This window comes from Bos indicus, chromosome 25 (genome assembly GCF_029378745.1).
Source record: "Bos indicus isolate NIAB-ARS_2022 breed Sahiwal x Tharparkar chromosome 25, NIAB-ARS_B.indTharparkar_mat_pri_1.0, whole genome shotgun sequence".
Classification (NCBI taxonomy): domain Eukaryota; kingdom Metazoa; phylum Chordata; class Mammalia; order Artiodactyla; family Bovidae; genus Bos; species Bos indicus.
The window spans coordinates 14,173,297-14,192,075 of NC_091784.1; the positions used below are offsets into that span (position 1 = coordinate 14,173,297).

At 41.1% G+C, this 18,779-nt stretch overlaps 1 protein-coding gene and 1 long non-coding RNA gene across 13 annotated transcripts in view; one reads left to right on the forward strand and one right to left on the reverse strand.

The window, feature by feature from the left end:
- The window catches only part of MRTFB (myocardin related transcription factor B), a 291,519-nt gene that overhangs the window by 207,745 nt on the left and 64,995 nt on the right, over positions 1–18,779 (forward strand). The window contains exon 1 of one of the 12 annotated variants that reach the window (XM_070779693.1): positions 10,269–13,002. The exons of 10 other annotated variants lie outside the window; for them this stretch is intronic. In XM_070779693.1, coding sequence (XP_070635794.1) covers positions 12,882–13,002 — 121 coding nt within the window. In that variant the 5' untranslated portion in view covers positions 10,269–12,881. Of the gene's footprint in view, positions 1–10,268; positions 13,003–18,779 lie in introns of those variants that run through there. One more of the 12 variants, XM_019987449.2, reaches the window with a different exon arrangement.
- LOC109578352 (uncharacterized) overlaps positions 2,434–18,779 on the reverse strand; it is a 106,971-nt gene continuing 90,625 nt past the window's right edge. The window contains exons 4-5 of the long non-coding RNA XR_011564022.1: positions 6,573–6,644; positions 2,434–2,545 (exon numbers count right to left, since the gene is read on the reverse strand). This is a non-coding gene — a long non-coding RNA (uncharacterized lncRNA). The remainder of the gene's footprint in view (positions 2,546–6,572; positions 6,645–18,779) is intronic.

An 18,779-nucleotide genomic window follows, 5' to 3' on the forward strand; every position in this document is an offset into this window, starting at 1 on the left:
TCAGTCCACCAAAATCCTGTGGGCGCATCACAGTGCACCAGGTCACACCAGCACCACATGTGTGAGGTATCATGCAGTTATTATACATGAGACTTATTTATTTCATTGGTTTGTTGGTTTTTTGTTTTAAGATTCTCTAGGATAATTCTGCTGTTCAGTTGTTTTCAGAGTTCAGACACCCAGGTAAATAATCTTCTATTGCATTAAAATTTTGCAAATAGTAGAGAGACTGTTTCAGAGTTGTTGTGTTACATAAAGGAATTCGTCTGTTTTCACAAGTGCCATTGCCTTTATAAAATAACAACAACAAATTTATTGAAATCTAACTAAATACAATAAATTGCACAGATTTAAAGTATTCAACTTGAGAAATTTTCATTTCACTGTAATCAGGACAGCATTTTCATCACCCTTAAAAACTTCCTCATGCCACTTTGTAATCTTTCTTCTTTCCACCAGTCTTCAGGCAACCACTGATCTGCTTTTTTGCCTCTATACGTTAGTTTGCATTTTCTAGAATTTTTTTTGTAAATGGAATCATGTATACATGTGTTCTTTTTTTGTTTGTCTTCTTTGCTTCAGCCTAGTAATTTTGAGATTTATCCATATTGTTGTTATTCTTTTTTATTGATGGTTAGTATTCCATTGTATGGATACACCAAAATTTACTTATTCATTTACCTATGTATTGATGGTTATTTGCAATTTCTAACTATTACAGATAAAGCTATGAATAAAGTTCTGTTGAAGAAACCATAGTTTTGAAAGCTAAGCATACACCTACTATATGACCAAGCCTTTATTCAAATGAAAGGAGAATAATTACCTACACAAAGGTTTATTAAAAAAAATGTTCATGACAGAATTAGTCATAGTATCTCAAAGCTGAAGACTACCCAAATGTCCACTGACAGATGAATGGATAAACAAAATGCAGTCTATCCATACAGTAAATTATTGCTCGGTAATAGAAAGGAACCAACTGCTGATGTGTGCAGCACCGTGGATGACTCTCAGAATTGTTATGCTTAGTGTAAGAACTCAAACACAGGAGACCACATGGTATAAGATTTCATTTTCTTGCAATTCTGGAAATACGAACTATCCCATAGTGATAGAGAGCAGATCAGTGATTCCTGAAGCAGAAGGATGTACTGCAGAGGCGCAAGAAGAAATTTTGGAAGTGATGACAGCGTTCCATACCTCAAGTGGGACCGCGGCTTCACCTGTATAAAACTCATCAAATCACACACTTTCATTGGACGTATTTGACTGTCTTTATACCTCGGTAATCTTGATTTTTAAATTCCTGTCAGACACAACCAAGACAGAACAGGTAGTTTCCGTTGTTAGTTTCCTGTAAGGAAGATGCTTGTCAACTAGCCTGGACTACTGAGTGTAAGAGTTAGAGAGAAATGTGACCATGTGACGTGGTTTAAACATTGGGATAGATCTCATAGGGACAAAAAGGTGAGTGAGATCCAGTTGCAGCTTTTAAAGACGGGAAAGTTTGCTAAAATGGGGCAAGGGGTATCAAGAATGGGAAGAGCATCCAGATGTGCTGAGAGAAAGCCCGGCGGAGCACCCGCTGCCCCAGAGGAGTTCCCTCCGGCTCTTCCAACGAGAACTGTTTACATGGAGATACTTGCTGTTCATGAATACACTTGATTGTCAAGGATTAAGACCTGCAGAACAGTTTTTACTTTTCTAATTAAATTTTTGGCTTAAAAAAATTTGTTTTCAGCCAAGTTTATGTGAGAAAATTAATCCCTACAGATGTGATTAGAGTGAGTCTTTACTCAGTTCTCCCAAGGATGACATAGCTCATACCGTTTTAGACAACAGGAGAGAAGTTAGTTTCATACAGTGGATGCCTTTGTGCATTAGGGCTTAATTCTCTTGCAGACCTCACTGAGAAAAGCTAGTAGTCTGCATATGTACTGCCTAGGTTACAGATCTCTCCTCTACTCCTTACAAGCTTTGTAGCTGGACAAGTTACTTCACCTCTCCATGCTTCAGTATAAAAAAGAGACAGTAGTAGCCAGCAGAGAAGGCAATGGCACCCCACTCCAGTACACTTGCCTGGAAAATCCCATGGACAGAGGAGCCTGGTGGGCTGCAGCCCATGGGGTCGCTAAGAGTCGGACACGACTGAGTGACTTCCCTTTCACTTTTCACTTTCATGCATTGGAGAAGGAAATGGCAACCCACTCCAGTGTTCTTGCCTGGAGAATCCCAGGGACGGGGGAGCCTGGTGGGCTGCCATCTATGGGGTCACACAGAGTTGGATACAACTGAAGCAACTTAGCAGCAGTAGCAGCAGCAGTAGCCAGAGTTATTGGAAAGAGTACACTGAGTGGGGGTATGTGAAATGCTTAGCACCATGTGGAAATGCAGTGCTTCGGTGCACAATAAATGATATACAAACAAGAGTGACCAACATCATCATCTTTTTTATTCACGAAGGCGGAGTCCTCCCATGATAGGTATCATGAGTCTTCAGATATGACTCTTTGGTGGTGTTGAGAGACATCCTGAAAAGCTTCTGAAAGAGATTAATACTGGAGTTAGTTCCTGCTCGGGTACAGTCTCCATGGGCAGATGTCAGAATTTCAGATGGAAAAGCTTGAGCAAAGACAAGGAAGTCTCAGAGCCTGTCGGGGTATAAGCAGTTTGATTCAGCTGAAGCACAGGAGCGTGTTCAGGGTTAATAATGCTACTTAGGAAAGTGAGAAACAAAGTGGTGATGGCTTTGAATGCCAAGCTAAGAAGTGGAGGCTGAATTAGGTTGGTAGGGAGAGGCCTGGATGAATGTGGGTCAGTTGAGTGACATTGTTTTATTTATCCAAGCAGCATCGATGGAGCAGTCAGTGAGCCAGGCACTGGGACTGTGCAGATGAGTGAGACAGCAAGCATTGGTTTTTAAGTGCATTGTTTGGAGCTAGATTATGTGAGGTCTAGGCTAAGCCCATTGCTTGTCTTTAAAAAAAAAAAAAAATCTTTGTTTTTCCAGAAAAGCCTATCTTATAAAATTAGAGATGATTTCATCCTGAGTATAGCATATAATCTTAACATCAAGGGTGTTTTAGCTGCCGAGGGAAAACTTATTTAGGATCTGCTATTCAGAAAGCAAGAATTGCCTAAATCCGAGATAGGGTATATGTGTTCCTCGTGCAGTGGTGGGTGTTTAGCATTGATGGGTGATGCCAGTGAAGTCTCAGTGGGCACAACAGATCGTCAAGGAGAAGTTCCATTCACTGATCACAGTTTTGTAAGTAGGTGGGAGAGAAATGAAATCCTAAATAAAGTGTCTGGTTTCTCCTCTGCTAGAAAAAAAGATTGCTTTTTCCTCAAAGACAGGAGGTGGGATGGGAGTGGTAAGGTGAAGCGCAGCATATGTCTGAAGCCCGTAATATTCATAAATCTAGTAGCCCAAGTTACTTGCTGACAAAGGTGTAAGGGTAGTTAGGTAGTGTGGCCTTGAGGAAAATGGAGACGCTCTGGAACAGTGGTGCAGACAATTCAGAGTCAATAAGAGATAAAGGGAACATCTTGGAGCAGGCGTGAGGGCATGGCATGGTTTTATATTGAATTTGGAGAGTCCTCCTGCTTCCTTAATTTCTCAAGCCCTTCTTGGTGTCATTACCGCTTTTTATCATGACTCCCAAGATGGCAAAATAGGATCCCCATTCAAATTAGATAAACAAAGACAAATGCTTCCTTCTCACCTCAGGATAATGCTGTGGAAGCCAAGCCACAGAGAACGTGGGCCCCTTCTCCCCATTTGAGTTACATGGTGAAGCAGCGGTTCACAAACTTAAGAAATGTACTGACCCTTTAAGAACAGTTAGTAGATGACTTAATTTTTACTAGTGTAGTGTTTCAGAATTAGGTACAACTGTAAAAGAAGTTTAAAACTCCTTGTGCTTAGTAGCACTTGCACAGCTACAAAACAAGAACACTTCTGTATGTTATTTACAGAAATCTGCAAAGCTAATGAAATTCAAATCGGTATTAATTTACTGTGACACGTGCATTTTTGCATAAATGTGACTGCTGCTGGACATGAGGCCGCGGTGCCCCAGCACCCTGGCAGGAGCTGGGAGCCTGCGCTGCCTGCTTGCACAGCAGCCCACTTCTCCCCCCGCGCCTCTGTCAGACCACTGCAGGCTGCCAGCATTCTGCCTTCTCTAGGCCTGATCGTGTCATCACCGCAAGGTCCAGCTCTCTTTACTTTTCATTCTTACATGGCAACACTTGATTCTTTTCTCAGGGTTAACAAAATGAAAACACGAAATTTTTACATTTTCCACAAAGGACTCATCCAAGAAGACAACTTGGATTCCTAAAACTATGTCCCAGGGTTTGTTCTACTCACTTCTCAGAGCCGGTGGCTCACGACTTGGCTGAGATTAGACACCTGGAGTGGGTTTTCGATTTCATTATTCCAGTTAAGTGGAAAAATATCAGCAGTGTTCGCTGCATGTATAAAAACCTTTCAAATTTAATCTAATACATGAAATCTCAAATAGTGGAAGGACACCAGAAGGTATTAAGTGCCAAACCAAAAAATGATGAACTTTATCTGCATCCTGCTGCAGCCTCAGAGGGTGGGGTTGGAAAACAGAATGTGGTGTGGTGGTTGCTGGGGTGTGTGTTGGAGGGGGCAGGGTGGTTTGCTGGGGGGTGTGTGTGGGTATGTGTGTGTTTTTGCTGGAGAAACCCTACACTTAGCAGACAAGGAGCCATGGGGGAAGCAGACAAAGGAGATCATTCCAAAAGTGAGCCCCAAAAGACTCCACCGTTTGGCAAGTGCCTATCGTGCCTGTCCTAGGAATTTTATATGCATTTTCCCCTGATTTTTATAATCACAGAAAACAGCTACTGCTGTTATCATCGTTAATGCACTTCTATAGATGAGGCAGCCCCAGCACAATGATGTTACCACTTTTCTAAGATCTCGCAGATTTCAACAGCCGAATTTTGTTTAACTCTGAAGTCGTGTTCCTTCCCCAAAACCATCCTGCCTCTAACCTTCATAAAATCCATATGTGATCTTATCCTCCTCCTGAAATCAAATTACCAATTTTTCTTAATATATGCCTCTGAAAAATTACACGTAAATTTAGTAAAAAGAAAAAACCCACAAGGTTTCACTTTTGGTAAAAAAGAATGTTGGAGTGAGGAAACCAGGATTAAGGATATGTGTTCACCAGCAGAGCAACTTGAAAACACATCATTTCATAGCTAAACTGCACTTTTTTTTAATAAACCAAATATCAATATGCGTTTCCCTCAGAGCTGCTGAGGGTCATAAAGACCCTCAAAGTCCTGCTAAATTTACTTGTGATCTAAAAACCATTGTCACAGATGGTGAACATTTGTTATTCTCTCATTGAGGGTTTCCTGCACACAGTTCATTCTTATTGTTATTCTTATTACTTGTTTTTTTCCCTCAACAAAAAGGAAAAACTGGCTTTTTTTCTCATACATTAAGCATTCTCAACAGAAGTGAAAAATGGCTCTTGGAAGATGGGCCAAAAAAAAGTATTTTTTAATATATAATGTACAGATAATATATAATGTACAGGGGCTTCCCTGATAGCTCAGTTGGAAAAGAATCCACCTGCAATGCAGGAGACCCCAGTTTGATTCCTGGGTTGGGAAGATCCGTTAGAAAAGGGATAGGCTACCCACTCCAATATTCTTTTGGCTCCACTGCTAAAGAATCTGCCTGCAATGTGGAAGACTTGGGTTAAGCCCCTGTGTTCGGAAGATCCCCTGGAGAAGGGAAAAACTTCACACTCCAGTATTCTCGCCTGGAGAATTCCATAGACTGGGTAGGCCATGGCGTCACAAAGAGTTGGACACGACTAAGCAATTTTCACTAATGTACAGATATACATAGAGCATATAAATGTATACAGTGAATCTGTGGTGTTAAAGTTTCAAGGAAAAGTGATTAGGAAAACTTATATTTAAAAGGGTCAGGAGCTAAAATGTGGAAAAGATCGAGAAACACTGTGCTCATCAGTCTCTTTGTCGCAGGCGCGGACCTCGGCCCCACACAGGTCGTGACCATCTGGCCTTCACAGGGCCTGATCCTCTTCTCACTCCCCCTTCCATCTCTGCTAAACCCTCAAAGCTGTCGTCATCTCATTCTCCCTTACATTCCATAACTCAGTGTAAGGAGGTCTGCTTTGAAGAAATACAACCTAAGAACACTCTTGGTTGTGAATCTTCAGCCAGTTGTCTATCTGTATGTTTATAAAGTAACTCTCAGACTTAGAAGTAGAGAAAGGATTTGGATGACTTTATTAAATCTGATAAAGTATATCCTGTCCTCTCTTGATTATCCTGATGAAGGATTTGGGCAGGAGGAGGCAAAGGGCCCCAGTCTCTGAGATGCAGTCAGAATACTGCCATTGGGTGGTGCCACTGTCCCGTGAGGACTCACCTGGAAAGAGCGAGGAAACCCCCAGTTGCCCTGCCCCACAGAAGGTTATCTCCCCTCAGCTTAAGCAGATGTTAGTCAGCAAAGTGTTACTGGTACAGTTCCAGTCGTGACAAACCTGGCCACATCTTCAGAGAGGATAAAACAAACACAGGAGGGAAGTGCCGTTCATGCCAGTCCTGGCTGCTTTCTAGGATGGAAGAGTATGATAGGCACAGATTACAAACCCAGTGATTATTAGGCTGTTTGGCCCCTGGTGGCTCAGACGGTAAAGCGTCTGTCTGTAATACGGGAGACCCGGGTTTGAGCCCTGGGTTGGGAAGATCCCCTAGAGAAGGAAATGGCAACCCACTCCAGTACTATTGCCTGGAAAATCCCATGGACAGAGGAGCCTGGTAGGCTACGGTCTAAGGGGTCGCAAAGAGTCAGACACGACTTAGTGACTTCACTTTTTGGCCCTTGCAGTGTTGAGTTATGCTACCGTACTTAGTTCTTCAAATCACTGATATTCTTTCAAAATCTTATTATCTTGGAAATGTCAGAAAAACGTATCCTTGTGAACAGTCATTTCTATAATCTCTTTGTATATGCAATGGATACAGTGTCCATGGATTTAAACAGTGGTAAAAATGAACAACTTTTAAGATATGTTGCCTGATTTCACAGGCAGCACTCTTAACTATCCTTGTTTACAAAAAATATTTTAAGTTATCAGGATTATCTACTTGGGCTTAATAATTATGAAATCATTGGGATTTACCATTTAATAATCATCTAAAATGTGATATTTTATTGTGGTATTTATAATGTTAAAAAGGAGAAAATTAGGGATTGTATATGCATCTCACTGAAAATATGGTATCTTGAGGGAAAAAACATAGGTGTCATCTGGACTGAAACTTTTCCTCCCTAAATGGTTCCAACCTGACTGACTGTGTCTCTACAAATGTCATGATACTGTGCTCAGACTGTGCAAAAGAAGCCCCAGAGTGCCCACATGTGATTCAGTGAATGGCCCCCTGCGTACCTGTTCCAAAGAACCAGGAGGTGGAAGACAAGAAGACGAGCATCCTCCTCAATCCCGGGGCCCAGAATGCTGCAGAAGTACACGCAGTCTTTAGCGGTCTCCTTGCGTTCTGCTGCTAATTACTTTACTCATTACTTTTGAATGTGTTTTACGTTGGGGGAACATTAACACCCTCAGGTTTTTCCTTATTGAAGCATAGCATCATCACACTGATGGTCTTTTTCGTCAGCAGTTTTATAAGCGTATGTTGACTCTGCCAAGTTTTTGTGTAGGTCCCTTGAGCCACGTTTGTTTCTGTTCTGATTCCCGGAAGCCTTTCTTGGATTGTTCCTAGTCTCAAGCCATACAGCTTTTCTCACGCTTATTAAATATCTATGCTTGGGGTAGTGGGAAAATTGACTTGATTTATGGTATTCTCTTTCATACTAAAACAACTCTTTTGAGTATAGACACAAACACTGTGGAAGCAGATTTATCATAGCCAAAGTGAATTAAGTCACTTATCATTTGAAGTTAAAAGCCACTTGTGACAATAGAGCCAAGTGCCACATGCTGATGATATAGCACATTTAGTAAAGAACAGGGCAGATGTATTGGAAAGCAGTCCACGTGACAACTGTGGTCCCTTCTTACCGGGCAGGAAAGCAAGTCTCCTTCCTCTCACCAGCCCTGATTTGATCGGAAAGACATTAAGTGGGGCTGAGCAAGGCAGCTGCCCTGTGGGAGTGGGGGCAGAAGTCCAGTGCAGGGCTTCAGAGCCTGTGGGTGGGGAGACATACCTCCCTGGGGTTTGGCCACAGCCGTGAATGGGGTGAATGGGGTATCCATGAGTGGGGTGGCAGAGACCCATGGGACAAGATCCTCACTATAGGAGGAGGACCCTACAAATATAGAAAAGAAGGAAACTGAGTTGACCCAGTGGGGTTGGATTGGAAGTGGAGGCATTGGGGTGAACTCATGGTTTTCAATATATATAAATAAATAAATAGATGTGCATACTTAAATATAGGTCTATATTTACATCTGTTAATAGTGAGACACATAAATACATTTATGCTTACACACACAGATACACATAAACTCAGACATAAATCCTACGTCTGACTCAGAAAAGGCCTGGGAATAATGACACCCAAATAGCATTGAGCACACCCAGAATTCACACCTTAGTTTCTCAACAGAGCAGGAAAAGTAAAAGGTGAGCTTGGAACATCTTAATACCAAAAAGTAAGAAAGTGTTCAAAGAACAATGAAATCAGAACAGTAAGAAACTGAAGCCAGCTCAAGGGGATTCCCATGGGCCAAATCTGAAATTATTTGAGCATCAAAATAAGGAATGATTGGAACATTTTATAACCCATTGAATAAAATTTGAATAGCTGAGTCCTTACTGTTATAAATAGATAACATAAACTGAATAAAGAGAATTTTTTCTTACAATAGGATGCACCACTAATAAATGTAGAAGGAATGATAGAATTTTCAAAACCATCATTTGTCAGTCATGCTAGTAATAAATAACTCAGCCCCGTGAAATCATTAATTACCAAGAGAAAAATTAATTTTTCAGTGAAGAAAGCTGGCCGTTGCCACTTTAACAAATCAATCAAGATAAACACCATCAGCTATCAGAGAAACTGAATTTGTCCCCTACCACCTAGTGGGATGGAAAGAACACACTGCTTCTATGGTATTCCTGCCAAAAATACTCCTGTTATGACTTGTATCTAATCTTGAAGACACATCAAAAGAACTGAGAGTAACTCTACCAAGTAACCACCCTGTAATCTTCAAAAGTCAAGAAAGAAACATTGAGAAAGATGGAAGAACTGTTCAAGATGGAAGAAAACTAAAGAGACTCAGACTCTGTGCCATATGTAATCCTGGCTTGGGTCCTTCTACTATAAAGGATGTCCTGACAACTGGCAGAATGTGAATGGAGTCCGTAGGTGGCAGTGATATGTCGGCATTAATTTCCTGATATTGATGGTCATATTGTGGTTCCTTTGGAGAATTAGCCTTGTTTGTAGGAATTACAGACCAGAGCACGTAGGGTAAAGAGCTATTGTGTCAGAGCCTCCTCGCAGATGGTTCATGGAAATAGGGCTCTTTGAATTTGAAATTATTTCAGATTTTTTAAAATAGCAAAATAAATGTCCTTTCAGGCCTACTCACTACTAGAGAAATTATTATTCCCTTTCAAAACTACAGAGGCAGACTTTTAATACAAATCTACAGCCAGAAAATATTTCCTTATTTTGAGATCTTTTATATTTATCAGATAAAAAATAATAAGTTTGCAGATGATCCCTAAGACTGTTTTCTGTTTTAACATACTAAATACACACACAAACATGGCCAATAAAGAATTTTTAAATGGCTGATGGAGCTTTGAATATACTCAGGCTTCTAAACCTGGGGCCAAAAAAACAGTTGAGTACAATTTTAAAAGTAGCATCCCTGCAAAAGAGAGTGTTGGGCTTTATTGTTTTTGTTGTTCCTTTGGAGTGCAGTTAAGAATGTGAACCTGCAAAGCTGCCTATTTGGAACCGTGGCCATCATTTACAAGATACATGACTCTGACAAAATATTTGATTTTTCTAGGCCTCAGTTTTCACACCTGTAAATTAGGATCGATATATATGCATGCACGTTCAGTTGTGTCTGACTGTTTGCAACCCCATGGACTGTAGCCCACCAGGCTCCTCTTCTGCCCATGGGATTCTCCAGGCAAGAATACTGGAGTGGGTTGCCATTTCCTTCTCCAAGGGATCTTCCTGACCCAGGGCTCGTATATGTGTCCCCTGCATTGGCAGACAGGTTTTTTTTATCACTGAGCCACCTGGAAAGGCTGTAAACTAGGATACCAACATTGAAATCACAGGTATGTCAACAGAATGAATGTGATAATATATGACAAGCACTGAGACTGTGGCTCATTGTAAGCACTCAGCAAAGTTGGCTGCTGTTAGTATTTCAAGAGAAGTTAAATTGATTCATCAAAACACTCTAGTATGATTATGTTGCCTTCATTCTCCCTCACCAGGAGTAGAATTACTCAAAGGCAATAACCAGTAATGGTCTCTGCTGTTAAACCTGTCCCAAGATCAAACTAAAGCCTAGAAACAGAGCATGTTTTAGAAGACAGCAGGCACTGTAGTGCCAGTGTTGGTTGAATTTCAGATTGGCTGCTTACAAGCTTACAAGACTTTGGTCTTGGTCTATAAAATGTCTAGAATGTACAAATAATCATAGTGATTGCAAAGGACTATTGGGGGTTAAATGAGATAATCTTTGCAAAACTTTCTTTGAACTGGCCCAAAGAATGTCTGCCAAAAACGTGTTGTTGTTGTTTTTTTCTTACTCCTTTAAAGGTGTGAAGTGAAGTCACTCAGTCGTGTCCGACTTTGCGACCCCATGGACTGTAGCCTACCAGGCTTCTCTGTCCATGGCATTTTCCAGGCAAGGATACTGGAGTGGGTTGCCATTTCCTTCTCCATTTAAAGGCGTAACTCCATTAAACAGTTAATTTAGAAGAATGGAGGCCTTAGCATTAGAAGTAGTAGCAGAGCATTTGAGGGCATGTTTGAGAATTGTGTTAAGTTCGTCGCTGTGTGTTCCTGCATGGGTTTAGACTACCAACGCTGGGCTTAAATTGCCTCCGAAGGAATTTCAGTTGACAAGAAGCATGCCACATGTTGTGTAATCCCATTCTCGAGAGACGCTGAAGAAGGGTAGATACCCATCTTTGTAGAACAGCATGGATTTAGGGCACGCGAGCCCTGAAACCAGGGACAAAGGAAAGAATCTTGATCCAGTCCCCCATCTCTGTTAAATGAGGAAGAGAATATTCATTTTTCCAGGCTGTAAAAATGTAAGCCTTTCTTCTTGCCAGAAAGGGGTCATGTCATATGCACAAAGTGTATGTGTGTGGTTTCTTTTAAAGAGAAGATGTGCTTCCTTTAAAGAGCATGTAGTTGTTCATCTAGAAATTAGTGACTCTTGGTCATTGATCTAGGACTTCTTCAGAACTCTGAGTTTCACCAGAAGAGCTCTGAATATGATTTTCTGCCTTCATTCATTCACTCAGTCACGCAACAAGTATTTGTTGAGAACTCCCTCCTTCTATTCCAGGCACTGTTAGATGTTGACTACTTAAAAAGTAAACAAAACAAAAACAGATTGCTCATGGAAGAGGACCAGTCTCCTGCTCTTAAAATTTCTAATGGGTTTTATGGGAGCTCTTTTCATAGGAGCTGACTTCAAACCGTGAAAATGAGATTCTTTTGGCTCCAGCTCTGGATAGATAGGTGTTTGGTGTGTGTAAAAGCAGGCGTTTTGACTTTGCCTGGAGTTGCCTTCCCTGCAGATTTCCTTCAGGCAGCATCCCTCTGCCTAGTGGAAGCCAGTGACCCGGGGGAGAGGTACCCATTGTTGATAGCTAGTGTGAAATTAAACGTGGCTGGTTGCTGGTGGAATATGTTATGAACTAGAAGCTCTCTGTGTCTGCCTTCAATACAGGGGAGGAGATTTTTCCTTCCCACAATCATGGCGATGTTAACTCTCTCAGCCGACTAGTGGCACAAAGGAAAACTGCCGCCTGGGTCTGCACTGGCGAAAGCAGAAAGCTGCAGTTACGGGCATTTCCCTGCGACAGGGAGCACTGGCAGTGGCTGTGCCGGGAGAGCCGGACGCGGAAAAAGCACCCCACGAGAGCAGTTGGTGGTGACATGCCTCTGTTTTTATCCAGATATGCTAGAAGCATGTTTATTCACTGTGTTGCGTCTGCTGTGATAAGACCCTCTTCCTTCAGATGCCCTAGACCACCGTTTGTTTAGCTGGAGAACTTAATGAGTAATGGATGTGCTTGGCTGGCTGATAGAAAGTATTTCCATAGCCTGCGGCTGTGTTTATAGAGAGCCGGAGAGAGACCACAGGCAGCAATTTGTCTTCTTAGGTATCAGCAAAGTCTTCTCTTTTAACAACTAGGGGATTTATTTTTAACTGCTTGAGTCAGTGTTTGTCAGATGATGCGGACCATCAAACTGCAGATTGAAGTCCCGGGTGCGGGGGAGGCTGGAATGGCAAGGGAAAGGGGGCTGGCTGGGAAAAGGGGTGGGATTTCAGCATCGTGCCTCCGTGGCTCTGCCTCCCAACGTGGGAGAGAGTTTCGGGCTTCCAGCAGCAGGAGTGGATTTGCAGGTCAAGCTGGGAACGAAAGGGTAACGGCTGCCTTCAGCTGCTTAAAGATATAACTGCCCAGGGATCGGGGTATTGTGAGGAGGTGGCCGGCGGCCGGCACCCGGCAGGGGCCAGAGGATTCCCAGTGCCGGCCTCTGCTGGTCGGCAGATTGAGCTTTTCCTCTGCTGGATGCTGCCTGTCTCCAAGAGCCTCTCACCATGATCGATAGCTCCAAGAAGCAGCAACAGGGCTTCCCGGAGATTTTAACTGCTGGCGATTTTGAGCCACTCAAAGAAAAGGAATGCCTTGAAGGGAGCCACCAGAAAAGTCTCAAGGAAGGTCAGTCTGTCTGTGGGCAGAGGGGCAAAATGGTCACATTTACCCTCCCGTGAACCAGGCTGAGCGTGTGTGTCTCCTTCCCACGCCGTGTGTCTGCCCTCCGTCCACTCATGTACCTTATACACTCTAAGTTCTTTGAAATGAAAGCGTAATGCTGTTCTCGGTAGCTCTTTCTGAAGATTCATTAACTGATGGAACTCTAGGGATTTGGCAGTAATACAGTAAGGTGACTTAAGAAGCCAGTCCTCATTTCAGTAAGATGCGTCCAGGTTCATTTTGTCTATTTTCTCATGTTCTCCCATTTTTCTGTGCTCCTCACCCCCACTTTAGGAGAGGCCATTTCCTTTTCGGTCTTACTCAGAACCCTGCTCCTTTTAGGTTGACAAAACACATAATTCCAGGAAAATGGTTTTGGTTTTTTTTCCAATTAACATGTGTATGACTTTTATTGTTTAAAACCAGAAATGTAGCTAACTCTTTCGTAGTTATATCTTTAAATGATTAGTTTATCTGGTTATAATGCACATTGCATCTTTTTTTTTTTTTTAAAGCACAGTGCGTAGTCTTGTGGTTTTTTTAGCAAAGCATAGAATACGCTTATGAATGCTGTCAGTTATTGTTAGCGGCCACTGCACAGGTACCTCCCTGCTTAAGAAAATGTCCAAAGGCCTGGGCACTGCTGTCCTGTGTCCTGGCACACCAGTGTGGCGAGGCCAGTGCCCAGTGTGCTTTACTCTTGGCAGCTGGAGACCGAGGGCCATGGAGTAAGAGATTCAGAATCTTCTGAGAATAAGTTTTTCCTGAATTTGAGATTTGAAAATCACCCCCCCCCCACCAATTGTTGTTTAATTTGAAATTTGTTTCTAGTATTCTTCAGGAGGAAAAAACCCCCACAGTAACCTCTCTTCATTTTATCTGCCTTCAGCTCCTGCCACCAGCCACCCTCTCACCTCTCCACTGGCTCTTCCTCGTCTTCTGGAGACCCAAACAGTAAATGTAGTTATCTTCCCCAGCTGCAGTTTGAGCTTCTTTCAAAATGATATTCCGCCTTTCTTTTTTTCATACATTTAGAACTATGAGAATATGATGATAGATTGTTGCATATTTAAAAGATAAGAAGAAACTGGTTGTTTCTTATTGGAGTTGAACTTTTGGGTACTGGTAGGAAAAAAAAAAACCATCTAGATGGAAACAGACACACAATGAAGTATAAATAGCTGTTGCCAGGAGCCAGACAATGGGGTTGCCTCTGCTCCTGGCTGGAAATCGTCTTGTAGATTTCTCATAAAATCGATACCAGTGAAGTTTTTAGGACACGTTCTAGTGTCTCACTGAGGGGAACCTACATTTTTAAAATCATTAACTTAAAAAAGGGATTAATTATGTATCGTATAAGTCAGGTTCTAGTGTTAAGCTCCTATTAGCACCATACATTTTTAACTGTTTTTATGCTAAAAACTGGGAAAGTAGAGGAAAATGGAATTGGAGAAATAAAAAGATGTCACAATAGCAGTATGATAAGGAGCAGAGAGAGAAAGAATTAAAAATAAACAGCGTAGGAGAATTATCAACAGGAACAACAAAATTGCCTTGAGATGTACCAATTCTTTCCCTAACCACTGTGACCATGCTTTGAATTTATACAAATTTATACATGTACCACAGTATAATGTCGCAGAGCGAGAGCACAGACCCTAAAGTGAGGTCTACTCGGGAGCAAATCCCATTTTCTAGCTCTGTGACCCTGGACAAGCTCACTGCTCTGAGCCTCAGTGTCCACCTTTGCACAGTGAAGATAAACAGTACCTACTTGGCAGTGTTTTTATGAGATGCCTAGTTTAATGCCAGCGTAACCATCCCTCTTATTTTTTCACCCTTTGTTGCCTTTCCCTTCTACTTAAAATTTAATTTTTAAAATCCTGTATATATTGACAAAGTAGAGAAGTGTTTATATCTATTGTTGTTCAGTCGCCCAATCACACCCAACTCTTTGTGACCCCATGGACTGCAGCACACCAGTCTATTACTTTCATGTAAATTCATCGGTTTAGAGAGGTATACGGGAAGAGAACTTTCATGTTTTTAAACGCTCCACAGAAATGATTGGATGATAAAATGAATCTGTCTCACCACAGCTGCACTGACTATGCTTTGCTTTCTATCTTAACAGACTGTACTTCTGCTAATTTTTTGCTAGAGATGGGGCGGAGGGCAAAAATAACAACCAAACAAAAAAAATTAGATATCAAAGGTGATCTGTTACCTCAAAGGTAGTGATACCGAAAGAGGATTAGACCTGAATTTTAAGTAGAACAGAAAAAACTAGGAGGAATTATGCAGAAAGCTTCTGTTTACCTGGCTTTGTGAAAATGGCTAGATTCCTATGCAGGTTTGAACCCCTGGAATTCAATGTGTCACAGTCACTGTCTGCAGATGAGCACCACCAGTCAGCTTGTCAGACTCGGGCAACAGGCCGCTGCTGAGTTCCGTCTGCTTCTAGGTCCCGGGTCATGCATCAGTTTTATGAATCCGTGAAAGTTGACCGATGTGGCAGCAGTGTTCAAACACTAAAATGCCCTGGAGGCTAATTAGGTCCAATGCCCTCTTGTCAAAAGACAAATTTCGGACCATCAGTCACGTCTATGGTTTATGCCTCATGTTGAGGGATACTAATTTGAAATATTTATTATCTTTCACATGAACCGTATTTGGTGTTCATGTTCATTTTTGGCAAAGTTAGGTTTTGCATTTGTTTGAAAGAACAACTTCTGTGATTTTTTTAAATGCCTGAATCAAATGTTTTCAGGTAATGAAGGAAGGATAGATTTTGATTCATTCAGTTCTAATCATCTAGCCACAGCTGGGTGATGGTGTCTGCTGCAAGGGGTGGGCAGTCTGCTCTGCTTCTCAAGCAGTTGCTCTAGCTCTTACTTATTTGGGAACATATTAGAATTCCTATTGTTGTTGACAGTGCTAGTTAGCTGAAATTATTATAAGGGGGAAAGCAGGTAATCATGGGTTTCAAAGTTTATGTGACACATTAACAAGAAAATTTAGTAATACCTGTTGAAACTTTATGAGAAAAATGTTCCAAGTGTCAACTGCCTGTGAATAGTTGTCACCACATATTAGAAAATTGTTTGGATTATAAAGCACATCTCCTCACAGTTTTGTTAATGCTTACATAAGGTTTTTTGATAAATACCTACCTATGGGTATAGTTGGAGAATGTAATTGTTTTCTACTTTAGATGAGAAATAGCAATAAATGTCATAAATTCTTATCAGATTCAAAATAGGACATTTTCCTTAGACTAGTTTCTTTTCTCAAAGCAGCAGTAAGGAATATCAACTTTTGATTTATCCATGAAAAGTTCAGAATATTTTCTAATAGTGCTCAATGTAGATGAGATTTAATTTAATTTCTGGTTCTAACAACTAAAGGATGTTACAAATCACTGACTTGACAACTTACAAATTAATAATCACAAAACTTGAGGGAAATTCCAATAAATTGAGATGATTTAATTCAGATAAGTGGCTTAATATGAAGCATTATCGAGATAGTAAATCATTATGCCAGTGCTACCAGCTAGTTAGTGATATCCCATATTTATCAAAGACAAAATGGTATTAAATTAATTGAAAGAGGAAGAATTGATGTTCAATATACAGAGCTTTCTAATGGTGAAAATAAAATAACCAAAAAAAGAAAACTGATTTGTATGTTACTTACTTTGGCTAAACTACATGCTCTGACAGACAGCCCCCAAACTCAATGTTTTAACTAATGAAAGTGCATTTTTTGCTTGAAACCTAGTCCCAGGTGGGTTAGGCAGCTCTCCTAGTCAGTGGTCCTCTAAGAAGTGATTCGGGGATCTGGACTGCTTTCATTGTGTGGCTCAGCTGTGGATGTTGAGGGGAGGAATTATAGGTTTAGGGAACCAGATTCCCAGTTCCGTCACAGACTGGGAATAGCAGTCAGGATAAAGTTTGTGGAGTTTGTGGAAGATTGCATCATAGACAGAGAGGTGGATTAACATGGTGCCCTGGGACATGGCCATAGGAGGTCTGTGTGTGGAAAAAAGCACATGTGAGATGTTCTGAGTAGTTGAGCCTGGGAAAAACATTAAATAAACACCTTTATCAAAGCACCAGAACTCTTCTGAGTGACAGGAGTTACACATACTGTACCTGCACTGCACGTTAGCCTCATTTAAATTTAAAATCATTAAAAATGAAGTAAAATCATTATCCACATTTCAACTACTCAGTTGCCACTTGTGGTTAAGAACCATGCAGCTTATAAACCATTTCCATCACCACTGGAGATTCTGTTGGGAGACTGCTCATCCCAGGTTTGCAGGTTCACAGTGTCTTAAAACCCAATCCCTGTGCCATTTCCTAAAGAAAGTCATCTGAACCTGTCACCTAAAGTTAATTTCTTCTCTGTCATATCCTCCCAGTGACTGGCTCTGCATCTGTTTATGGCATGTCACCTTTTGCTACTGTGACAGGTGTCTGTACTGTCTTCACTGTGAGACCATACTGTTTCTTAGAGATAGTGTCACTGTTTGAATAATTCTTATGCCTCACCTCCAGTGTCCTGCCTCTCACGGATATATTACTATTATGCATTAAGTATTTGGAGGATATTATATCCCTCCCTGCCTTTTTAAACAATGTAATCGTTTGAATTATTACCTTCAGATATAATTTAAAATTCAGTTATAAATTAATGGCTACCCTAGAACATAAGGCATTGGGGCCTTAAGTCATTGGTGAGGTGTATAAAACCATTTGCCTACACAGAGAATGATCTCTGGATCATTGCTAGATTCATCGAATCTTTATTATTTGATCTTTGTCATCTGCCGCATTCTGCCTTTTTGATTTGCTGCTTGTAATCTTGAAAAGTAAGCAACAAATAAGAGGTAATAGTGGAATCCTGATTCTGTTGTTAATGCAACTAAAATTTATTGTCGTACTAGGAGAAGCAGACAAATAGGAAGTGAAATAGCGCATGCTAGCTAGCCTTCTTCTAGAAATAAAGCACGTAAACTTTGCAACATCTATTTTTGCTTCTTGGGGAGTTTCTTCTTTTTTTATTTTCTGCCAGTGTTCTACATAATTAAAAGTGTTGTACAAGTGAGATATCACTAAATTAATTTTTTTTTTTTTTTTTTACTAAATTTGAAGTGTAAGATAGGTTCTTAAATTCAAATAATATACAGATATGGAGGGAAAAAGTAAAAGATTCCTCTTCCCAGATGTAATTCAGTGTCTTTTTAAAATGGGTATATGCTACCTGTGAGAGGAAATTATATAATTTAACTTTTTATTGGAAATCATAAAATCATAAATCATTTTTTTAGCAGAAATTTGAGTGCTTCTTCATAGCATCATGCCAGAGGTTATAAACCTCTGTAAGCTATGGCGTTCAAGGAGCTCAGAGCCTGGAAGGCAGGAAAGTGAGTGATAACATAGAAGTTAAAATACACACAGAGACACACACACACACACATGTAAAAGAGATAGAGGAAACCTCTGTGTGCTTAGGTCCAAACAAGTGAGGATCGAAGACTCCGAGTGCCAGGCGTCTCTCTCATGCTTTGGGCCTTCACTCATCACCATTCCTGAGGCTCACTTCCTCCAGGGTCTCCTGTCTCGGTTAGCAGCGCCTCTGTCCACCCATAGGCTTATGGCGGGAACCTGAATAGGAGGGATCCCTGACACCTTCCTTGACCTCCTCTTCACAGCCTGTCACCAGATCTGGTT